At 47.4% G+C, this 24,822-nt stretch overlaps 2 protein-coding genes across 5 annotated transcripts in view; both read left to right on the top strand.

The window, feature by feature from the left end:
• The window catches only part of DNAH2 (dynein axonemal heavy chain 2), a 92,178-nt gene extending 86,809 nt beyond the window's left edge, over positions 1–5,369 (top strand). The window contains 3 exon segments of the mRNA XM_075206423.1: positions 1,152–1,226; positions 1,902–2,052; positions 5,112–5,369. Coding sequence (XP_075062524.1) covers positions 1,152–1,226; positions 1,902–2,052; positions 5,112–5,266 — 381 coding nt within the window. The 3' untranslated portion in view covers positions 5,267–5,369.
• A 7,386-nt stretch (positions 5,370–12,755) lies between these two features.
• The window catches only part of KDM6B (lysine demethylase 6B), a 67,931-nt gene continuing 55,864 nt past the window's right edge, over positions 12,756–24,822 (top strand). For all 4 annotated transcript variants that reach the window (XM_075206424.1, XM_075206430.1, XM_075206431.1 and 1 more), the window contains exon 1: positions 12,756–13,322. The gene's annotated coding sequence lies outside the window, so the exon portion shown is untranslated. The remainder of the gene's footprint in view (positions 13,323–24,822) is intronic.

The following is a 24,822-nucleotide window of genomic DNA, read 5'->3' on the forward strand; positions in this document are numbered from 1 at the left end:
GGCAGTTTATACCTATAGTATATGTACAATGTGAGATCATGAGCCCGGAGGGGAGACACAACGGCAGAGGGAGAGAGTGAGAGGTGGAAAGGGCAGTTTATACCTATAGTATATGTACAATGTGAGATCATGAGCCCGGAGGGGAGACACAACGGCAGAGGGAGAGAGTGAGAGGTGGAAAGGGCAGTTTATACCTATAGTATATGTACAATGTGAGATCATGAGCCCGGAGGGGAGACACAACGGCAGAGGGAGAGAGTGAGAGGTGGAAAGGGCAGTTTATACCTATAGTATATGTACAATGTGAGCTCATGAGCCCGGAGGGGAGACACAACGGCAGAGGGAGAGAGTGAGAGGTGGAAAGGGCAGTTTATACCTATAGTATATGTACAATGTGAGCTCATGAGCCCGGAGGGGAGACACAACGGCAGAGGGAGAGAGTGAGAGGTGGAAAGGGCAGTTTATACCTATAGTATATGTACAATGTGAGATCATGAGCCCGGAGGGGAGACACAACGGCAGAGGGAGAGAGTGAGAGGTGGAAAGGGCAGTTTATACCTATAGTATATGTACAATGTGAGATCATGAGCCCGGAGGGGAGACACAACGGCAGAGGGAGAGAGTGAGAGGTGGAAAGGGCAGTTTATACCTATAGTATATGTACAATGTGAGCTCATGAGCCCGGAGGGGAGACACAACGGCGGAGGGAGAGAGTGAGAGGTGGAAAGGGCAGTTTATACCTATAGTATATGTACAATGTGAGCTCATGAGCCCGGAGGGGAGACACAACGGCAGAGGGAGAGAGTGAGAGGTGGAAAGGGCAGTTTATACCTATAGTATATGTACAATGTGAGATCATGAGCCCGGAGGGGAGACACAACGGCAGAGGGAGAGAGTGAGAGGTGGAAAGGGCAGTTTATACCTATAGTATATGTACAATGTGAGATCAGGAACCTGGAGGGGAGACATAATGATAAAGGGAGAAGTGCAATGTGTAGGGTATACTTATAGTACAATGTGGAATGTAACTTTACAAATGGATGAAGATATAATACAGTAGTGGAATCTGCCCATTTTGTCAGTTTCATATGTAGAGAAGACAAAACTGTTGGAAGGCTGCAGTACGTCATATAACACTTTCTCTTCCTCAGGTGTCTGTTGACTCTCTGTCCTGGGAATTCATTGTCTCAACCGTAGATGATAATAATCTGGTGTATCCTCCAAAGGTGAGAACCTCAGCATTGCACAGACAGAAGGGAGCTATGAGTCTGTCCCTCCCCCTGCAGGGTGACACAGACAGAAGGGAGCTATGAGTCTGTCCCTCCCTCTGCAGGGTGACACAGACAGAAGGGAGTTATGAGTCTGTCCCTCCCTCTGCAGGGTGACACAGTGACACAGACAGAAGGGAGCTATGAGTCTGTCCCTCCCCCTGCAGGGTGAAACAGTGACACAGACAGAAGGGAGCTATGAGTCTGTCCCTCCCCCTGCAGGGTGACACAGACAGAAGGGAGTTATGAGTCTGTCCCTCCCTCTGCAGGGTGACACAGTGACACAGACAGAAGGGAGCTATGAGTCTGTCCCTCCCCCTGCAGGGTGAAACAGTGACACAGACAGAAGGGAGCTATGAGTCTGTCCCTCCCCCTGCAGGGTGACACAGACAGAAGGGAGTTATGAGTCTGTCCCTCCCTCTGCAGGGTGACACAGTGACACAGACAGAAGGGAGCTATGAGTCTGTCCCTCCCCCTGCAGGGTGAAACAGTGACACAGACAGAAGGGAGCTATGAGTCTGTCCCTCCCCCTGCAGGGTGACACAGACAGAAGGGAGCTATGAGTCTGTCCCTCCCTCTGCAGGGTGACAGATGGGAGTTATGATACCAATTGTGTGTGTTGTTGTTCCTCAGGACGGGGTGTGGATCCGCGGTCTGTATCTGGAGGGGGCTGGGTGGGATAAGAAGAACTCATGTCTTATGGAGGCATTACCTATGCAGCTTGTGTGTCCTCTACCGACTGTGCACTTCAGACCCACCGAGAGCAAGAAGAAGAGCAGTAAAGGTACATGAGCATGTCTGTGCGTGTATGTGTGTATGTATATATATAGAGGTGTGTGTATAGGAGTACATGTGTAGGTGTATATATACATGTATGTAGGTGTGTGAATGCATATAGGTATATACGTGTATAGGTGTGTATGTATATAGAGGTGTGTGTATAGGAGTACATGTGTAGGTGTATATATACATGTATGTAGGTGTGTGAATGCATATAGGTATATACGTGTATAGGTGTGTATGTATACACCGGTCTGGTAGATTACAAACAGCGGCATATTCATCTTTCTATAAAGACTTTGTGTGTACTAGCGGTTGTGAAATTGTGCCATTCTTGCCCATGTCTTAGTTTTAATTTTAAAATAAAATTATTCACTATTATTAAAATTGTTAGAATTAAAACTAAATTTTATTTTATTTTGCTTTGTATCTTATGTCTATAAACGTGTCGTGATTTCATGTAAATGAAAACCACTTCTGTTGTCACATAAAAATGTAAAAATGTTGTAAAACTGTCCATAAATAAGGTGCAGCTACAGTTACTTTAATAAGCGACACAACCTTTTATATAAATGCCCCTCAGCGTATGCTTTATGGTATGAGCCAATGCTGAACCACTGTCTGAGCACTAGTGTGCAGTTTACAATGAAGCCAGAGGAGACTAAATTATAAAGCTTTCCTGTCTAGAGTGAGAGCTAAATTCCCAGGACCTCTGCCTGGTTGTATCTTGCTAAAGAACAAACTGGAGTCAGCTAAACCCTGAATCAGGTCCTGGATTTGGTGCACCCTAGTATGAGAGAGCAGGGTCTTTAGATGTAGTCTGCTGACTATCTGCCCACTAGGTGCAGCCTAAGCTAAAGGGGGTTTCCAGTTACCCTCTGTCTCACCCAGTTCACATTATGTAACCAATAGCTAATTTCTCTGGAACTCCATTACAGGATTTGCTAGGCCGCTATCTCCACGGCTGAGTATACCATTAGGCACAATAGGGGAGGATCAGACGCCTAATATACCATTAGGCACAATAGGGAACGAGCAGATGTGGAGGCAGTGTATGCCATTAGGCGCAGTAAGGGGGCAGCTGAGTATATCATTAGGCACAGTAGGGGGTGGGATGGAGGCTGAGTATACCATTAGGGACAGTAAGGGGCAGAGACTGAGTATATTATTAGGCACAGTAGGGGGGGAGCAGAGAGTGAGTATACCATTAGGCACAGTAAGGGGCAGAGGCTGAGTATACCATTAGGAACAGTAAGGGGCAGTGGCTGAGTATGCCATTAGGCACAGTAGGAGGACAGGGGCCGAGCACACCATTAGGCACAGTGTGGGGGCAGAGGCAGAGTATACCATTAGGCACAGTAAGGGGCAGAGGCTGAGCATACCATTAGGCACAGTGTGGGGGCAGAGGCTGAGTATACCATTAGGCACAGTGTGGGGGCAGAGGCTGAGTATACCATTAGGCACAGTAGGAGGACAGGCGCCGAGCATACCATTAGGCACAGTAAGGGGGCAGAGGCTGAGTATACCATTAGGCACAGTAAGGGACAGAGGCTGAGTATACCATTAGGCACAGTGTGGGGGCAGAGGCTGAGTATACCATCAGACACAGTAGGAGGACAGGGGCCGAGCATACCATTAGGCACAGTAAGGGGGCAGAAGCGGAGTATACCATTAGGCACAGTAGTGGGACAGGGGCCGAGCATACTATTAGGCACAGTAAGGGGGCAGAGGCTGAGTATACCATTAGGCACAGTGTGGGGCAGAGGCTGAGTATACCATTAGGCACAGTAAGGGGCAGAGGCTGAGTATGCCATTAGGCACAGTAGGAGTACAGGGGCTGAGCATACCATTAGGCACAGTAAGGGGGCAGAGGCTGAGTATACCATTAGGCACAGTAAGGGGGCAGAGGCTGAGTATACCATTAGGCACAGTGTGGGGGCAGAGGCTGAGTATACCATTAGGCACAGTAAGGGGGCAGAGGCTGAGTATACCATTAGTCACAGTAAGGGGGCAGAGGCTGAGTATACCATTTGGCACAGTAGGGAGGGGGGACATAGGCTGAGTGTACCATTAGGCAAGTAGGGGGGGGGAGCAGAGACTGAGTATACCATTAGTCTCTGCTCCCCCCCCTACTGTGCCTAATGGTATACTCAGCCTCTGCCCCCTTACTGTGCCTAATGGTATACTCAGCCTCTGCCCCCCTACTGTGACTAATGGTATACTCAGTCTCTGCTCCCCCCCCCTACTGTGACTGAGTATACCATTCTCACAGTAGGGAAACAGAGGCTGAGTATACCATTAAGCACAGTAAGGGGGCAGAGGCTGAGTATATCATTAGGCACAGTAAGGGGGCAGAGGCTGAGTATACCATTAGGCACAGTGTGGGGCAGAGGCTGAGTATACCATTAGGCACAGTAAGGGGCAGAGGCTGAGTATGCCATTAGGCACAGTAGGAGTACAGGGGCTGAGCATACCATTAGGCACAGTAAGGGGGCAGAGGCTGAGTATACCATTAGGCACAGTAAGGGGGCAGAGGCTGAGTATACCATTAGGCACAGTGTGGGGGCAGAGGCTGAGTATACCATTAGGCACAGTAAGGGGGCAGAGGCTGAGTATACCATTTGGCACAGTAGGGAGGGGGGACATAGGCTGAGTGTACCATTAGGCAAGTAGGGGGGGGAGCAGAGACTGAGTATACCATTAGTCACAGTAGGGGGGGGGAGCAGAGACTGAGTATACCATTCTCACAGTAGGGGAACAAGGGCCGAGTATACCATTAAGCACAGTAAGGAGGCAGAAGCTGAGTACACCATTAGGCACAGTAAGGGGGCAGAGGCTGAGTATATCATTAGGCACAGTGAGGGGGGCAGAAGTACAGCAGGAATGTTCTGAGTTAGAGGCGTGAGTAGTGGATGGGACGGATCTTAGAACAAGGTTGTGTACCTAAAGGCTCCATTTATGTAAATCTATCCCCAGCGGCCTCCTAACATGTAGTTTCTGTCCGTACAATAAAATATTTATCCCCAGGCTAGCACAATCCACTACACTGCTTCTCTCCCACAGGTCTCTATTCCTGTCCATGTTACTATTACCCGCTCCGCTCCGGGGCTGCTGGTCATGCCTCCTTTGTGATTGGTGTAGATCTTCGGACAGGGTCTTCGCCTCCTGAGCACTGGATCAAGAGGGGAACTGCACTGCTCATGAGTCTCGACAGCTAAGACCTTCAGATCATCACAACGTCTCTACTCAACCACGTGCCTTGTTTAGTTTTACATATATTTATTCCTATAAATGGCCCTTACAATAAATTTCTTTAATGTTTCTGAGTAAAGGATGTTTTTATGTTGTGGGTCTTCAGTTTGAGCCTTCTACTGATGTGCAAGGACAACACACCTGTCGAAATACAGGGCCTCATATGATCTTGGCATAGCTAAACTAAATATATTAATTTACTTTTGAGGGGGGTAGGGTTGGTACATTCAAATCCTAATATGGATGGGGAGTCATTTATGAAAACTGGTGCATGGTCAGAAGAACGGCTGTAACTCATCACATCCAATCAGATTCTAGCTGTTCTGTTCCAGTGCAGGCTCCCGTGAAGTCAATATCTGTTATCTGTCGAAGAATTCTCCGGGAGTTGTCTAACGTGAGCCCTCTTCTCAATACCTGGTCTGGGAAACCTCTCGGGGCGCTGGATTGTGAAAGTGGAACAGATTCCTTGGTACAGATTTAAACTCACTCGCTGTCACTTACTAGTGCCTCATAGCTTTTAAGTTTGGGGCAACATAAGCCAGGAGATCATTTGAGGTATTTATTATGTTCTTCACTAAACCAGCATTTACCAGTCCCTGAGAAAAGAGAATACCTACACTTGACAACTCTACCCACAAAGGATAGATTGTACTTAACAAAGTATAAGGAGCAAAACTGGTTTGATCATTCCTAATCCTGTCTCCTACAGCAAGAACAGACCCACTAAATATAGTGACAAAGTTAAAAGTTGGGTAATGGAGCATAGGATGTGAAGCTCCTTTTTAACTTCAGTATTGTCCCCAGGATTCTCCGCCTGTTGAAACCATTGCTAGAAAGATGTTGGCACTCCGTTTGTCCATTACTCTTACGAATAGACTGAAGAGTACCTCGTTCCAGTGTAAGATGACTTTGCTGGAGTTGGTAGGACACTGTTGGTGAGGGACCAGCTAAGCTCCTGATTTGATGAGCTTGGCATGATTATGTGTCTCTCTGCATGGGTCTGAATCCATGTTTCCATAGACTATTCAACCAGCTCAACTGCTTTTTCCATAGTTTGTGGAACTCGATCCATCACCCACTTCCTTCCATCTGGAAGTTGGAGCATTGAAAATGTCTGCTAAAAATCAAGACAAAACCTTGTACATTGTCCTCTTTAACAGAGCTTTAGAAGCGCACTCTCAAAGTCTGCCTGCAGCATAGTGTCCTATGTACTTCATGAGCATTGCCATAGAACTTAATTACATTGTACCGAGAGTTAACGTTTCTGAATACTACAGGTAATTTCAGTGAAACAGCAAAGCGAGCACCTTCCAGAAAGTGTGTGTACAAGTCCTTTCACTTACATTATTTTTTGGACTACAGAAGATGTAGTAAGTGTTAGACTAGCATATAACCCAACTTCATTCATGCAGTGGTCATTGACTCTTTAAGGAAATACATTTCGTGTGTTTCCCCCAAAGCATAAAGTTTAAATTCCCTGCAATACATTCTCCTGCCACCATATGACTATGTTCATGTTCCAGCATTGGAAGAACAGGCAGCATGATCTCAGGTCCTCAACCAAACTACAAGCATGGGGTCCCACTGCCATGGAGAGAATAAGTGCCAGCATGGTTGGTGTCTCTCTAGGCGAGGGAGCACAGAAAACAGCGTGACCCCATCCTCGCAGGGGCTACCAGCCCTGTGCTGACAAACTCTGGGGCTCTTTCAGACCCCCCTGGTCTATGGGTCTGAGCATTGGCAGTCCTGTGAATGTCCCAAAAATTTGCAACCAGGCACAATCTTTTAAAGTCTCTCCACTTCCCCCTGTGTGATGTGCTGAGTGCTGTAAGGGAAGCCAACCTCTGGTATGCCAAGACTGGTGGATCTTATGTTCTTGGAAGTGGTGTGGTACCGAACCTTATGTACTCCGGGATCCCCTACTGGAAATTGCTCCCCAAAGTCTCAAGAGAACTGCTCAACAGCCTTCAACATTTCCTCACAAACGAGTGGATGCTATTAAGTGGTGATCTAATATTATCCCTTTAGTGTCTATTTCACCGATAGCCGACCATCAAGTAGCAGTCGACTACAATTCCTGGAATAATCTGATTTCCATACCAGTCTAGGAGATGACAGTGCCCCACTGACTACAGCTCTTTAACAAGGTATGTAACCATAATTAAACCATATTTGGGGAAGTGCCAAAGGCATTTTTCCTGACAAGAGGGGGTCCCAGGAGGACCTAAACTTCATTAACAGTATCTGGTACCCCACAACAATCTAGGTGTAACTGCACAAAACTAGGTGGACAGCAGCACCAAAGATGTATTTGTGTTGCAGAACTGCCATGTTGCCCCCTGTAAATGGCCAACTAATGTCCCAGCACAATATATCAGTTCCCAGCTCTATGAGAAAATGTTTATCATACAGAGTTGGATCTTCTTACTGAACATTAGGCTGTTTGAAGGGCAGCAGAGTGAGAAGAGATGACAGGGCAACAAGGTGAGAGAAGAGAGGGCAGTAGGGTAAGAAGAGGTGAGAGGGCAGCAGGGTGAGAGGAGGTAAGAGGGCAGCAGGTTGAGAGGAGAGAGGGAAGCAGAGTGAGGGGGGGAGACAGGGCTAAAGAGTGTGAGGAAAGAGGGCAGCAGGATGAGTAGAGGTGAGAGGGCAGCAGGTTGAGAGGGCAACAGGGTGAGAGAAGAGAGGGGTGCAGAGTGAGGGAAGGGGTGAGAGCTGCATGGAGAGAGGAGAAGAAAGGGTAGCAGAGTGAGAGGAGCTGAGAGGGCACCAGGGTGAGAGAAGGGGTGAGGGCAGCAGGGTAAGGAGGGGATAGGGCAGCAAGGTGAAAGGAGATGAGAGGGCAGCAGGGTAAGAGGAGGGGAGAGGGCAGCTGAGTGAGGATGAGAGAGCGTGGCAAGGTGAGAGAAAAAGAGGGAGAAGGCAGCATGGAGAGAGGAGAAGAGAGGGCAGCAGAGTGAGGGGAGGTGACGGCAAAAGGGTGAGAGAAGGGGAGAGGGCAGCAGGGTGAGGATGGGAGACGGCAGCAGAGTGAGGATGGGAGAGGGCAGCAGGGTGAGGATAGGAGAGGGCAGCAGAGTGAGGAAGGGAGAGGGCAGCAGGGTGAGAGGAGAGAGGGCAGCAGGGTGAGAAGAGAAGACAGGGCAACAAGGTGTGAGGAGAGAGGGCAGCAGGGTAAGAAGAGGTGAGAGGGCATCAGAATGAGAGGAGAGAGGGCAGCAGAGTGAGGGGGGAAGACAGGGCTAAAGTGTGTGAGGAGAGAGGGTAGCAGGATGAGAAGAGGTGAGAGGGCAGCAGAGTGAGGGCTGCATGGAGAGAGGAAAAGAAAGGGTAGCAGAGTGAGAGGAGCTTGGAGGGCAGCAAGGTGAAAGGAGACGAGAGGGCAGCAGGGTAAGAGAAGAGAGGGTAGCATTGAGAGAGGAGAAGAGAGGGCAGCAGGGTGAGGATGGGAGAGGGCAGCAGAGTGAGGATGGGAGAGGGCAGCAGAGTGAGGATGGGAGAGGGCAGCAGAGTGAGGATGGGAGAGGGCAGCAGAGTAAGGATGGGAGAGAGCAGCAGGGTGAGGATAGGAGAGGGCAGCAGGGTGAGGATGGGAGAGGGCAGCAGGGTGAGGATGGGAGAGGGCAGCAGGGTGAGGATGGGAGAGGGCAGCAGAGTGAGGATGGGAGAGGGCAGCAGAGTGAGGATGGGAGAGGGCAGCAGAGTGAGGATGGGAGAGAGCAGCAGGGTGAGGATAGGAGAGGGCAGCAGAGTGAGGATGGGAGAGGGCGGTAAGGTGAGAGAAAAAGAGGGAGAAGGCAGCAGAGTGAGGGGAGGTGACGGCAAAAGGGTGAGAGGAGGGGAGAGGGCAGCAGGGTGAGGATGGGAGAGGGCAGCAGAGTGAGGATGGGAGAGGGCAGCAGAGTGAGGATGGGAGAGGGCAGCAGGGTGTGGATGGGAGAGGGCAGCAGAGTGTGGATGGGAGAGGGCAGCAGAGTGTGGATGGGAGAGGGCAGCAGGGTGTGGATGGGAGAGGGCAGCAGAGTGTGGATGGGAGAGGGCAGCAGAGTGTGGATGGGAGAGGGCAGCAGGGTGAGGATGGGAGAGGGCAGCAGGGTGAGGATGGGAGAGGGCAGCAGAGTGAGGATGGGAGAGGGCAGCAGGGTGTGGATGGGAGAGGGCAGCAGAGTGTGGATGGGAGAGGGCAGCAGAGTGAGGATGGGAGAGAGCAGCAGGGTGAGGATAGGAGAGGGCAGCAGGGTGAGGATGGGAGAGGGCAGCAGGGTGAGGATGGGAGAGGGCAGCAGGGTGAGGATGGGAGAGGGCAGCAGAGTGAGGATGGGAGAGGGCAGTAGAGTGAGGATGGGAGAGGGCAGCAGAGTGAGGATGGGAGAGAGCAGCAGGGTGAGGATAGGAGAGGGCAGCAGAGTGAGGATGGGAGAGGGCGGTAAGGTGAGAGAAAAAGAGGGAGAAGGCAGCAGAGTGAGGGGAGGTGACGGCAAAAGGGTGAGAGGAGGGGAGAGGGCAGCAGGGTGAGGATGGGAGAGGGCAGCAGAGTGAGGATGGGAGAGGGCAGCAGAGTGAGGATGGGAGAGGGCAGCAGAGTGAGGATGGGAGAGGGCAGCAGGGTGTGGATGGGAGAGGGCAGCAGGGTGTGGATGGGAGAGGGCAGCAGAGTGTGGATGGGAGAGGCAGCAGAGTGTGGATGGGAGAGGGCAGCAGGGTGTGGATGGGAGAGGGCAGCAGAGTGTGGATGGGAGAGGGCAGCAGGGTGTGGATGGGAGAGGGCAGCAGGGTGAGGATGGGAGAGGGCAGCAGGGTGAGGATGGGAGAGGGCAGCAAGGTGAGGATGGGAGAGGGCAGCAGAGTGAGGATGGGAGAGGGCAGCAGGGTGAGGATGGGAGAGGGCAGCAGGGTGAGGATGGGAGAGGGCAGCAGGGTGAGGATGGGAGAGGGCAGCAGAGTGAGGATGGGAGAGGGCGGTAAGGTGAGAGAAAAAGAGGGAGAAGGCAGCAGAGTGAGGGGAGGTGACGGCAAAAGGGTGAGAGGAGGGGAGAGGGCAGCAGGGTGAGGATGGGAGAGGGCAGCAGGGTGAGGATGGGAGAGGGCAGCAGAGTGAGGATGGGAGAGGGCAGCAGGGTGTGGATGGGAGAGGGCAGCAGAGTGTGGATGGGAGAGGGCAGCAGGGTGTGGATGGGAGAGGGCAGCAGGGTGTGGATGGGAGAGGGCAGCAGAGTGTGGATGGGAGAGGGCAGCAGAGTGTGGATGGGAGAGGGCAGCAGAGTGAGGATGGGAGAGGGCAGCAGGGTGTGGATGGGAGAGGGCAGCAGGGTGTGGATGGGAGAGGGCAGCAGGGTGAGGATGGGAGAGGGCAGCAGGGTGAGGATGGGAGAGGGCAGCAGAGTGAGGATGGGAGAGGGCAGCAGGGTGTGGATGGGAGAGGGCAGCAGAGTGTGGATGGGAGAGGGCAGCAGAGTGTGGATGGGAGAGGGCAGCAAAGTGAGGATGGGAGAGGGCAGCAGGGTGTGGATGGGAGAGGGCAGCAGGGTGTGGATGGGAGAGGGCAGCAGAGTGTGGATGGGAGAGGGCAGCAGGGTGAGGATGGGAGAGGGCAGCAGGGTGAGGATGGGAGAGGGCAGCAGAGTGAGGATGGGAGAGGGCAGTAGGGTGTGGATGGGAGAGGGCAGCAGAGTGTGGATGGGAGAGGGCAGCAGAGTGTGGATGGGAGAGGGCAGCAAAGTGAGGATGGGAGAGGGCAGCAGATTGAAGAGGAAGAGGGCATCAGGGGAAAGAATAGATGAGCCATAGGAGAGTTTAGAGGGACTTAAATTAATTATTCAGATCCAATAAATACATTGGGCCAGACGTAAAGGTAGAGAGTTAAGATGCGTCAATCATCATAATCAGCTCCAAAACTTGCACCCAGTTTACATAAGTGCAAAGTGAGGGTCTGAGTCATTAAGGAGAGCGAAGCATAAAAAAAGAGTAACTTTGCACCTGGGCAAAACCATGTTGCATTGGAGGGGAGGTAAATATAAAATGTGATGGCAGATTTATAGTTGAGATAAGACATGTCCTACATCAACTTTAAGTTTCAGTGTACAAATAAAGCTATCAATTATTTGTGTACTACATGAAAAAACAGTCCGTATTTAGCTTATGTGCAAAACAATAAACTACCGTATATACTCGAGTATAAGTCGACCCGAATATAAGCCGAGGCACCTAATTTTACCACAAAAAACTGGGAAAACTTATTGACTCGAGTATAAGCCTAGAGTGGGAAATTACTTGCTTCTTTTAATAAACTCAGGCTCCCAAAATGGCTCCAAATGTACCAAAAAATCAGCAACCATATTAGTAAGGTGTATATATTGTGTGTATATATAGTGTATATAGCATTCACATGGGATAGCAGATGCCACAATTTGGAAAATATTGGAGAGGATATGTTTGTCATTAATAATTACTAGATAAACTGCTCAACCCAGGTCCAGGTACTGCGCCCGTCTCCTACTAGGCTGTCTTTAGTACAGTACACACATCTTGCATCTCTTTCTCATTGACGAGGAGCTCTGGATATGTCCCCCTGTATTTACTATCCTCTGTGCCTGGTAGGGAGGGAGGGATTTTCTTTAGCCCTTAACTTCCACTGCGGAAGATAAGAGCTGAGGGACCGGAGAACAGGCACTCACTCGAGTATAAGCCGAGGGGGGCTTTTTCAGCATAAAAAATGTGCTGAAAAAGTAGGCTTATACTCGAGTATATACAGTAATTTGCACCCCTTGCATTGTAACTTGGTTTGTCCCGGAGAACATTTACTCTTTTTTTTTTTTTTTGCCTTACTTTCCTTAATGACTCAGGCCCTGAACGTCTATTTTAAGATCTGTGTAGCTCAAAATAAGACGGATGACAAAGGGGCGAGCTTACCTTGTATCTGCTCGCCTTTATTGTACTGCACATAACGCCTCTGATCTACCTCCAAGATAGGTGCAGATATATCTAAATATAGATGCAAGTTGTGCGCCTGTGCAGTGCCTCGATTTTGCATTAGGACGCACGTTGACATCATGCAAATACACTTCGATGTATGTATACATATATTAAGGTCAGATGGAGAATACAGGTAATATATTACAATACAGGAGCTAAATACACAAGAAAAATAAAGATCAAGTGAATGTCTCTCCTCTTAAGAGCTTGCAATCTATATAGGTTCCAGGGAGACTAAGGGAAACAGGAGGTGAGAGGAGACATCCTGGGATGTGAGAGGGAAAGTGATGGGAGGCACAGTGGAGTATAAAGTGGTACACAGGCTGCAGTCTATATGAATACGGGATGGTGATCAGAGGCAGCACACACACACTCAGGGTAAGAGTGGAGCAGATAGAAAGCAGAGGTAGGAGTGTCAGAGGAAGGAGGTGGTGATAGGCTGGAGGGAGGGTGGGAGTAGAGGAGGAGGATGAGGGAATGACGTCAGACACACTACGCACTTCAAATAAAGCAGCAAAATTTCCAGAGAAATCCTGCTCTCTGCAAGCCCTACTTTTCTCTGCTCCCACTACACCCTGCCCTATATGTTTCCCACCTCTCCCCACTTCCTTCTGTCTCTCTCCTCATCCTCTGCCACGCAATCTGCATCTAATTCTGCTCTCCCTCACCCTGCTGCAGTGTGCATCCAAAGCTCTCCAGCTTCCCACCGATACCTTTCCATCCTCCCACTCGTCTTCTACTCTCTGAGTTCTGCAAAACTTCTCCTTCCACTTGGTCGCTCCTCTTCTCACCTATACCACCCACCCATCATCTTTCCAAAGTCATCCAAAGTATCCCTTCCTTCCTCCATCCTGATCTTACCCTAAATCATCCCCCCACTTTATATAACTTTTATATCCATTCTAAGCCCCCCATCTTATCATTTCTCTCTTCACCCACCACTATCGCCCCCCTCTTATCTCTCCATACACAAGGTTACACACGTATATATCCGTATACACACCCACCTGAAGATGCCACGCTGGACTCCGAGGATGGGCAGATACACAGGTGTGTGAGCCTGGGGCAAAGGGGGGGCAGAAACGTCTAACATATGATCCACTGGCTCATTACTCCTATTAATGCTAATACTGTACTGCTGTTATACCATCATGTATACTATAAGACTGTTATATGCATCATATTGTACTATGGGAAAGGTTGTATTTATTATAGGCACATGCCTAGGGGCAGCATTGTTCGCCGGCAGCATAAAAATGGTTATGTGGTGTATGTACGTCTTATTCACTTATTTCCTAATAGTTTCCATTTTTTGTCTTCTTGGTACTTATTTCCAGTAAGAATAATTGAGGAGGGGGAGGTGTTGGACAGAGGGGCATAAGCATGTGGGGTGAATAGTTAATTAGGGAGACACAACTGTAAAGAGAGCCCTGACTAGATTATCATTGTCAGAGAGACTTGCGCTCTTGTATAATATACATTTGGCGCAGCTGTAGTTCCGATACAAAACGTGGGTTCTGGGGTAACATGAGAGGGTCAGTCAACGGATAAGGGGTCATACATGGAAAGGAAGACTTTAGAGAGCATCCCGAAAATCAGGCGGTGCAGGTAGGATGCCTGTGGACGCAGTAGGTGTAATGCATAGGCAAACCAATGGGGGGTTTCCTAGTGCCTGAAAACCCCCCACCAAGCCTGGGGCACTGTATAATTGAGGTGGCTGGACCCTACTCCCGCTTCACACGGCTCTGCTTGAAAAGAGAGAGCTGCGTGCACCTAACAGTAGTGCACGCAGCATTGCCCATGTATATTATGGGCATAGGAAGAGTTGGAGAGCAGCCAAGCACTGTCTAAAATTATAGCCACGACCCCATGCATGCTGGTCACGCACACTGGTGGCGTGGTGTGGAAACTCCCTCTACAAATCCTGCGTTTGCACCTGTAATGGGTGCGTTGTGTGTAATTAGTGGAGGCAATTAATTTGCATCAGAGCTCGGGGACCCTAAGCTATCCCACTGTATACTATATGACTGTTATACTATTGAAGTATGGAGCGATCCCAATCATATGATATATATACACACAGTACTATAGGTCTATTATTCTGTCACTGTACAGAATAGTCACACTGTCATATATGTATAATATATTGCACGCCTGTTATACCAGCAATGTATAGGACAGTCTTTCATTAGATTAATAAAGATGGGTGTGTCCTGGGTCTGTTAGATTGGAAGTTTTGGAGAGACCTTAGGGGGAGCTCCCTGTATATGGCAGCCAATCACCTCACTATGCAGCTGACTGAGTGACAGGAATTAAGAGGGATGGGCTCTCCCACTCCTTGCCACTTTGCATGTATTTGCATACATGTTACACCGTGCCCGTTTGTGATGATACCCAAGGAAAGGACTATCCCATGGCTCAATTTTGGAATCCTTCCCATAAGTTGTGCCTGAGTTGTAGCCTGGACTAGTCGGACCCCTTATGAGGGACTAGGAAGTAGAGGGTCTTGGTACCAATTCTTGGTAGGAATACTGTCCTACACTGAGATTGGCAGGAAATAAAGCATATTTATTTAAACAAAGTGGCCCTGATTTGTTAATGTAAGTAAGGCAAATAAATGAGTAAGTTCTCTCCTGGACAAAACCATGTTACAGTGTAAGGGGTACAAATTAGTTTATTATTTTGCACATAAGATAAATACTGTCTGTTTTTACATGTAGCACACAAATACTTGATAGCTTTATTTGTGCACTGCAATTTAAAGTTGATCTAGAACATGCCTTAGCCCAACTATAAATCTGCCATCACATTTTAAATTTACATCCCCCTCCAATGCAACATGGTTTTGCCAAAGTGCAAAGCTACTAATTTTTTTTCTTTACTTTCCCTAATGAATCAGGCCTAGTATCTACACGACAATCCCAAGAAATAGTAACTGTGCATGCGAACGTAGAAGGCAAACAGACAACATTCGAGTCATATTTTCCCTCCTGGGACTCAAACTCACAAAGGACTTAGAATGGCGATCCCATAGGTTTGCACCCATCCCAGGGTTTGTATCCCCCAACACTGCAGCTAACAGTAGGCAGCACCAGACCCCAGAGTCTTCCTGCTTTTAGTGGGCCCACCAGGCTACTCCTTATTCTTTCCCAGTCTGCCCAAGTCATGAACCACTAGACACACCACCATCTGGGTCATGAACCACCAGGAAGACCAATTACCACATAAGATAAATGGCTTAAGCCCTGGGTTACCTGAGTTTAGTCACACCCATACGTGCCTATTCTCTTAGAATGTCCGTGAAACTCAACAATTTTGGGGAGTTCTCTCAAACTCCCGGGAGAGTAGGTCCTGGATCCTGCTCCACTCTCATGTAAGGCGATTTGCATCTCTGCTGCTCAAGGACACAATCCATGTCATTGTGCAGAGGTGGGTGGAGCCTGATTATGCTAATCGCGTCATCATGAGTCTGCCCCCACCTGCGTTACAGCACAGTGGGGAGAGCGGGCTGTGATAACGTGAATCGGTGAATTGCTTCATGACACCCCCCGCACTTGCTCCTTAAAAATCCCTTTTGGGGTCTCCCAGAGCGGAGGTTCAAAAAGATGGCAAGTATGGCCATCCCCTTTATAAGGCCCAGCTGGGCATTTATTCAGGGCCTCACACTGGAGATAGAGGCTGGCCTCTTCCCTGCTGACTACAAGGCCTGGTATACTATGTATATAGTCATGTACCATTCGCCTTACCCCCCTGTTGGAACATCACCTCCTCATATCCCAGCTGCACTGTTAACAATGTTAAAAAGAACAGGCATTTGACTCCAACATTAAAACAATAACAATTGGGATTTTTCAGAACAAAATGTTATCTAAACACAATAGCTTTTAAAAATATGCCTCTCTAGGTTATATATAAACATAAATTTGTTATATACAATTTTGATGGTAGTGTTCCTTTATAGTGTATAATATAGGTCTTTTTATACGTTCTGAGGCCGGCTGGTTTTACAGTGAACATTTATAATGTCACTGGCCAAATGCTGGTCATTCTCCCAGTAATCACATTGCGGCATGACTACTGCAAATTTAAAATACAGTTATTCCATACTGCTGTAGACGCTGGTCCTGAAACACACAATTCTATTTTCTCCCCTGGATGGTGGATGCTGTCGTTTCTGGTTTTCCCACCTTATGTGCAGCCAATTTCCCCTAAAACCCAGGTTCCTCTCTGCCACTTATGCACTTTTCCAACACTAACACCCCATACCAGGGCAAGATATCCCGTGCACTTCACACTTCATCCACCTGATACAAAAATGACTCACAAGCCCATCCAGTATTATTATCATTTATTTATAAGGCACCACAAAAATCCACAATGAGGAGGTAGAGCAAATTACAAAGACGTAGAGGACCAACAGAAAAGATACTAAACATACAAAAAGTATAATACTGTACATAAGATGTAATAGGTAAGGAATATAACAAGTGTTGTACAGAGCATGCAAGTGGTGACATACAAGGATGCACAAGTGTCCTGCTCATGAGAACTTTCAATTGATTGGGGACGATGAGAAGAGAGGGGGTGAGAGAGAGATGTGGTAGGCTTGGAGAGTCTAGAGAAAGGGCAGATGGTGAACTCAGTTTTGGACATGATGAGCTTTAGGTAAAGTGTAGCGGTTAAAAAAAAACAATCTCTCCTCCCCTTCGCCTCTAAACCACTTGAACAGCTAGTCTACAGTCGTCTCACTAATCACCTCTCTGACAACTCCCTCCTCTATCATCTGGATTCCACCTCCTCCACTCGACAGAAACCGCCCTAGTTAAAGTCAGTAATGACCTTTTATCTGCCAAATCTTAAGGCCACTACTCCTTTCTCATCCTCTTGGACCTTTCTGCAGCCTTCGATACAGTCGATCACCCTCTCCTACATTCCTCGCTCCTTTGGCCTTTCTGACACTGTCTCTTGGGCCTCAGGGCTTTCTCCATGGCCCTCTGATGTTTTCTTTGTACACCTCTTCACTGGGTGATCTTATCAGCTCCTTCGGCCTCCAGAACCACCTTATGCTGATGACACCCTGATCCTGTTAGTGGCACTCACACTAGTGGTCACAGGTTTAGCCTCCTTCCTTCACTCCCCACCTCCCTCCCTCCCTTCCCACTCTATCTGTGCACTGGTAGTTACGTTTACCTTTTTGCCTGTGTGCCTGTTCTCTGCTAAATTTGTTGTTTTTGTCCTTTTTGCACTTTGTCTTTGTACTGCCTGTATGCCGTGTACTGTTGTCCCTTGCTCTATGTACGGCTCTGCAGCCCCTTTGTGGCACCTCATAAATAAACAATAATAATAATAAATAATGTTGGGACCACACGAGGAAGGAGCAGTCATCAGTGTGACGGTGGCAGAAAGACATGGAAAGAGTTACAGTCAAATCCTTACTAACGGAGGACCCTGCAGCAGGTTGCCATGTTAGGAGGTAGTTGGTTCTAACTAAGCAGGAAGAGTTTGAATGACAGTTTTGCAGACTTGTTCTACAGAAATGCAGTTTGCATTGGTGGATCCATACCCAGGGGCGAGAACTCAAATGTCTATAGAATCAGCTGCATCAGATCTAATTAGGACACTTTTATAAAGATGTGGGAGTATTCTGATAAACTCTTGGGAGCCTTTGATAACTTTCCTCTAAAACTGGATTTTGTGGGACACTATTTGGCTCCATCTCAATTTTGAGATAGAGGGAGGAGGTGGGCAGCAAAATAATGCTTAGAAATACTAACCTGGGGGTAAATGTATCATAGTCCGGGTTGTACAAGTCGCCGGAAATCGGCGAGATGACAGCTTAAATTTAAAGCGGCGCTGCCTTGTAAAGGGAAGTTTCCCTTTACAAGGCAGCGCCGCTTTAAATTTAAGCTGTCATCTCGCCGATTTCCGACGACTTGTACTACCCGGACTATGATACATTTACCCAGGGCCGGTGCTAGGGTCCACGGCGCCCTAGGCATTTTTAAAAAAGCGGCGCCCCCTCCCCACAAAAATCGCCACCCCCCCCCCCGGCAAAAATCGCCGCCCTCCTCCTCTCCTTGTCTCACCACCGCCGCCTCTCTGCTCCGTCTCCTCCCCTCCACTCACTGACACTAGTAAGTGGAGGGGCGGAGACGGAGCAGAGAGGCGGCGGTGGTGACAAAATAGCCTCTTCCCCCCCCTCCCCGTGCATCTGAATGCTGTGCGGCGGCCGTGACAGGTATGGTCAGCGGTCGCCACACAGTTTTAAAGTCTTTTAGTATTCTGCAGCGCCCTCCAGAGCCCGGCGCCCTAGGCAAGTGCCTAACCTTGCCTAATGGGACCGCCGGGCCTGCATTTACCCCCAGGTTAAGTAAAGGAAAGTTTCCCTTTACAAGGCAGCGTGGCTGTAAATTTAAGCTGTCATCTCGCCGATTTCCGGCGACTTGTACAACCCGGACTATGATACATTTACCCCCTGATGTTGGAACTTTGTCATTTCTTTGGGGTCAATCTGCTATTGAAGAGCTTTCCCTAAAGCAGTTAAATGAAAGTACATGAGTTTTCGGTGTCTGTTTTTATTTGCATTTATTTTATGGAACTTTTTTGTAATAATATTACTGTATGTCTTTGTGTTATGTTTTTTTTATATATATATATACTTTAAGTATTGCAACTTGTTATATTAAACTTCATTTAATAATGTTCTGTCTTTGTCTTCTTAAAGAACTCATGTGCCAGGTTAGCTTGGTTGTCAGGCTGATAAATGAGTTACCATAAATTTGATTAATTTGTGAATGTATTTTGAGTTGTCAGGGAGTAACTAAAGACTTCCTCAAAGTGTCATCTTTGGAACCAAACCTTAGTGGTGGCAGAACTGGTAGGTAATGTTGGGTGTGCAATATCATTATGGGGGGTGTTTTATCATTTTTTGACAGGCCAGGTGTTTTTGTTTTGATGAAGCCTTTCGCACCCACATGACTCGCATGTTCAAGGGAGTCTTGTGCCACTTAGGGAGGGAATGAAACACTGTATAACATTCAGCAGAGAGGCAGGACCGTTCTGATTTGCAGACCCAGAAACAGACATGGCCTAAAGATAGTGTGGGGTTTGGGTGGAACTGGGTGGGGTTTGGTCAGAACTGGGCGTGGTTTGGGCAGATTATGTGACATGGGCGGACCAGGGGTGTGACTTATTTGTGTCCCGATTTTTCTTTTTACAATGTGGGGGGATATGTGAGATATACACTGTCAATAACACGATGCAGAATGGCAGAAGATAGAAATGTACAGAGAGAAAATACTGTAGGTGCCTCAGTCTGAATATGTGTCTTTACCTGGAGTTTGTTTGGCTTTACATGCAAATTAATGAAACATTTGTAAATATTATACAACTTTCATTCAACATGTCAAAAAGGAGGAGATTAAAATTAGCCTTCTGCCATTTTTTTTTAAAGTGCGTCTGTTGCCTGAACACAATGGAGGCAGCCATCTTGAGAATGTAACCTGCAAATCCTTAGGCATACAGTAATGTCACTTAATTAACTCACAGACCCCTGAAGTTAGATGGGACACTTTCAGCCAGTATTCTGTTTCTAACATGTATGTTCTGCTGAGCTGGAAAAGTAATACACAAGACAAGCCTCAGGCTCTGGAAGATGCTGTGATTGGGTTCACAAACAATAAGGTTATATTCCAAGTGATTTCTGATTGGCTGGAATGAGCTTGGAAGCACACCCCTCGCGCTGTAAAGCCAATCACAGCGCCAAAGCTCCTTCTTCATAAGTATGTCTCTCACCAGTGAGAGACAGTGGCAGTACTTCATGAGCCATGGGAGGTACACTAGGCATGTGGCTATCATTGGAATATATGGTGGCATTATGAGGCTATATAGTTGCATTATGAGGTTATATGGTTGCATAATAAGGCTACATAGGGTCATATGAGGCTATATTAATCTATATAGTGGAATTATGAGGTTATATAGAATATTCTAAAGTTGCATGGGGGAATATGAGGCTATTTGAGGGCATGATCAGGGCACATGGTGATATTATGAAGACTTACTGGTATTAAGATGCTACATGTTGAAACAATATTGTTCTGTGCTGGTAGGATGAGGCTTTATGGTGTATTATGTGGTGGTATTGGCACACTATTACATTACAATGCTCCGTTGTGGCACTATGGCGTTATATGGCGGCCTGGCTGATATATTGGTTATATAATTGTATATGGTGGGCATTGGGACCGTGCACATGTCGATATATACTATGTACTGGACACTACGCTGTATATGACTGACTACGGGTCTGGTGTCTGACCGCACATGCTAAATATTTACATTATGCCACAATGAGTGTCTGTTTTACCCATGCTATCTGCACATCATACTATAAGTATATAAGTGTATCTGTTATTTCATACTATGCTTGTCCAGTATGCTTGTTTCCATGTACTGTGTGCACAATTCTAAATGGAATACTAAGTATATTACGGCGCACTGAACGCAAGTTTTTGACCGCGCTTTGCTTTGTGATTTAACCCTTTCTTACTGCGACATGCTCAGTTGGTCACAAGTTTCACACTGTGAAAGATATTTTCCAGGTGACGGGTCTTGTGTATTAGATGTTTATTTTATTTCTAGTATTTGTGGATATTTTGTGCATAGTGCACCTCTTTTTACATTTGAAGTGAGTCTAGGTTTGTGGAGCCATACCCTAGAGGGGATTGAGGGGAAGCACACACTTTGTTGTATACTGGGCGGATCGCAACAGTGCAAAACCAAAGTTTGTCCACTGCACATCAGGTGCACTTTGTAAATGACATCCTGTGTCCGTATACAACCCTGGATAGCAAGATCTAAAGATGGATGTAAAAGCAGGACTCAGCCACAAGAGGGCACTAGCTAGCTAATTTTCCTTCAGTAGACACTGAAAGAGTACTATTGGCATCGGTCCCTTAGAAGAAACAAAGGGGGTTAAGTGCTGATTTGGATGCAGTTGTTTGTGTGTGGCTCTCTGTGAGCTCCAACAATGGTGACTGCAGGGAAAACGTCAGCGGTTGCTCTTGAGATGAAAAATAAGCTCATAAATTGGTGCCAACTGCAACTGTGGTACCTTTGGACCAATACATTCCCGTAAAGCAGAACGTCACTGGCGTAAATCTCGAAGCTCTAATGACTTCTTCACATATACTTCTGTCTACCACTCCTATCGAAATGCTCTGGACACTGCAAAACAAACATACTTTCAATCTCTTATCTATGCTCAGGCTTCTAACCCCAAACGCCTTTTCAATACATTTAATCATCTTCTCAATCCTCCCACCCCGAACCCTCCATCTACTATCAGTGCTCAGGATCTTGCTTCCTACTTCAAGGACAAGATTGACAAGATCAGACTAGAAATGGTATCCTCTTCCTCAACAAGCCATCAGCTCATTTCCTTCCCACTACCCTCTGACACCCTTTCTTCATTTGACCCCACAAATGAAGAGGAAATTTCTACGCTCTTCTTATCTTCCTACTCTACCTCCTGTCCTCTTGATCCTATTCCCTCGCAAATTGGTAGATCCCTGTCTTCTGTGCTCATTTCACCTCTAACTCAAATCTGTAATCTCTCACTCTCTACTGGCATCTTTCCATCACTATACAAGCATGCAGTGATTACTCCTATTCTAAAAAAACAAAACTCCGACCCAAACTCTCTCTCAAATTACCGTCCCATCTCTCAGCTCCCTTGCCCCTCCAAGCTTCTAGAGAGACTTGCCTACACTCGCCTCACACGCTTTCTTTCCGCAAACAACCTGTTGGATCCTCTTCAGTCTGGCTTTCGTTCTCAACACTCCACAGAGACTGCGCTGACCAAGGTTGTTAATGATCTGATCACTGCTAAGACTGAACGCCATTACTCTCTCCTAATTCTCCTTGATCTCTCGGCTGCATTTGACACCGTTGACCACTCTCTTCTCATACAAACACTGCAATCCCTAGGTCTTCAAGACACAGTTCTATCCTGGTTCTCATCTTACCTCTCTAATCGCTCTTTCACTGTTAATTTCTCTGGAGCCACCTCTGCTCCGCTTCCCCTATCAGTTGGAGTACCACAAGGCTCGGTGCTAGGTCCTCTGCTGTTCTCTATCTATACCGCTTCTCTTGGAAATCTAATAAGTTCCTTTGGCTTTCAGTATCATCTCTATGCGGATGATACCCAAATCTATCTATCCTCTCCTGATATCTCGACATCTGTGTTGTCCCGTGTAACTGACTGTCTTTCTGCCATTTCATCTTGGATGGCCTCTCGTCAACTCAAACTTAATCTTTCTAAAACAGAGTTAATAATATTCCCACCCGCCAACAAGAGCATACCTGACATTTCTATCTCTGTTGATAACATGACCATAAATCCCACCCCACAAGCTCGCTGCCTAGGTGTAATCCTTGATTCACGCCTATCCTTTGTTCCCCACATTGACTCTATATCTAAATCATGTTACATACATCTAAAGAACATTTCCAGAATCCGCACATATCTCACACAAGACACTGCTAAAACCTTAATTCATGGACTAATCATCTCCCGCATTGACTATTGCAATTCCCTCCTTACTGGTCTTCCCAAAAACAGACTCAAACCCCTAAAATCTATTTTACATGCTTCGGCAAGACTGATTTTCCTTGCAAATAGCTATTCCTCTGTTGAATCACTCTGTATGTCTCTACACTGGCTGCCTGTCTTCTACCGAATCCAATATAAAATACTTTTACTAACCTACAAGGCCATCAACAAAGCTGCACCAACATACATCTCCTCTCTTGTCTCAAAATATCTCCCAACTCGGCAACTCCGTTCTGCAAAAGATCTGCGTCTCTCATCCACCCTCATTACATCCTCCCATTCCCGGTTACAGGACTTTTTTCGGGCTGCACCCACTCTATGGAACTCTCTCCCTCGCACAATAAGACTCTCCTCTGTTCTACAAACTTTCAAGCGTTCTCTGAAAACCTACCTATTCAGACAAGCTTATAATATTCCTCAACCACCATCTTAACCTCACTACCTTTAGCCTGTTACAAAATTTCACACAAGACAACTACCCCCGGAATAACATTGTTGTGTGACAGGATCATTTAGCTTATGAGTCACCCTACCTTTGCAGTCTGGCTGGGCCAAGATGCAAAATGTATACTTAACCTCATGTGTCAATCTCCCATTGTCCCATAGATTGTAAGCTTGCGAGCAGGGCCTTCTCACCTCTTTGTCTGTTTTACCCAGTTTGTTTATTAGTTTATTACGTTTGTCCCCAATTGTAAAGCGCTACGGAATATGTTGGCGCTATATAAATAAATGATGATGATGATGATGATGATACATTGATCCAGATCCAAATTCTCTCTCCCCCACCACCCCACACCTAGGGCCATCATCATTCTCTGTAAAGTCCTTAATGTGGCATACACAATAAACAATATTAACAGGCTTACCCTTGCAAAGGCAAAAGCCCATACACACACAGCGATCACCACTGACATGTAAAGTGAATAACACTGATTATCTCGTTACAGTACCACCTGCAAAGGTGTGGGATATATTAGGCAGCAAGTGAACAGTCAGTTCTTGAAGGTGATGTGTTGGAAGCAGGAAAAATGGGCAAGCGTAAGGATCTGAGCGACTCCGACAAGGGTCAAATTGTGATGGCTAGACGACTGGGTCAGAGCATCGCCAGGTCTTGTGGGGTGTTCCCGGTATGCAGTGGTTAGTACCTACCAAAAGTGGCAACAGGGTCATGGGCACCCTAGGGTCATTGATGCACGTGGGGAGTGAAGTCTAGCCGTCTGGTCCAATCCCACAGAAGAGCTACTGTAGCACAAATTGCTGTAAAAGTTGATGCTGGCGGTGATAGAAAGGTGTCAGAACACACAGTGCAACGCAGATTGCTGCATATGGGGCTGCGTAGCCAAAGTACGGTCAGAGTGCCCATACTGACCCCTGTCCACCACCAAAAGCACCTACAATGGGCACGTAAGGGCCAGAACTGGACCATGGAGCAATAGATGAAGGTGGCCTGGTCTGAGGAATCACATTTTCTGTTACATCATGTGGACGGCCGGGTGCGTCGTTTACCTGGGGAGGAGATGGCACCAGGATGCACTATGGGAAGAAGGGAAGCTGGCGGAGGCAGTGTGATGCTCTGGGCAATGTTCTGCTGGGAATCATTAGGTCCTGGCATTCATGTGGATGATACTTTGACACGTACCACCTACCTAAACATTGGTGCAGACAAAGTACACCCTTCATGGTAACGGTATTCCCTGATGGCAGTGGCCTCTTTCAGCAGGATAATGAGCCCTGCCACACTGCAAAAGTTGTTCAGGAATGGTTTGAGGATCACGACAAAGAGTTCAAATTCCCCAGATCTCAATCCGATCGAGCATCCTTTAAGTCGTGTAAGTTGCGAGGTGGGGCCATGGATGATCCCCATGATGAAGTGGCAGACAGAGCTGACACGTTTTGTTCAGTCCAGATACAACTTTACTGCTCTCATTGGTCGTC

The sequence above is a fragment of the Mixophyes fleayi genome, chromosome 4, assembly GCF_038048845.1.
Source record: "Mixophyes fleayi isolate aMixFle1 chromosome 4, aMixFle1.hap1, whole genome shotgun sequence".
Taxonomy (NCBI): Eukaryota; Metazoa; Chordata; class Amphibia; order Anura; family Limnodynastidae; genus Mixophyes; species Mixophyes fleayi.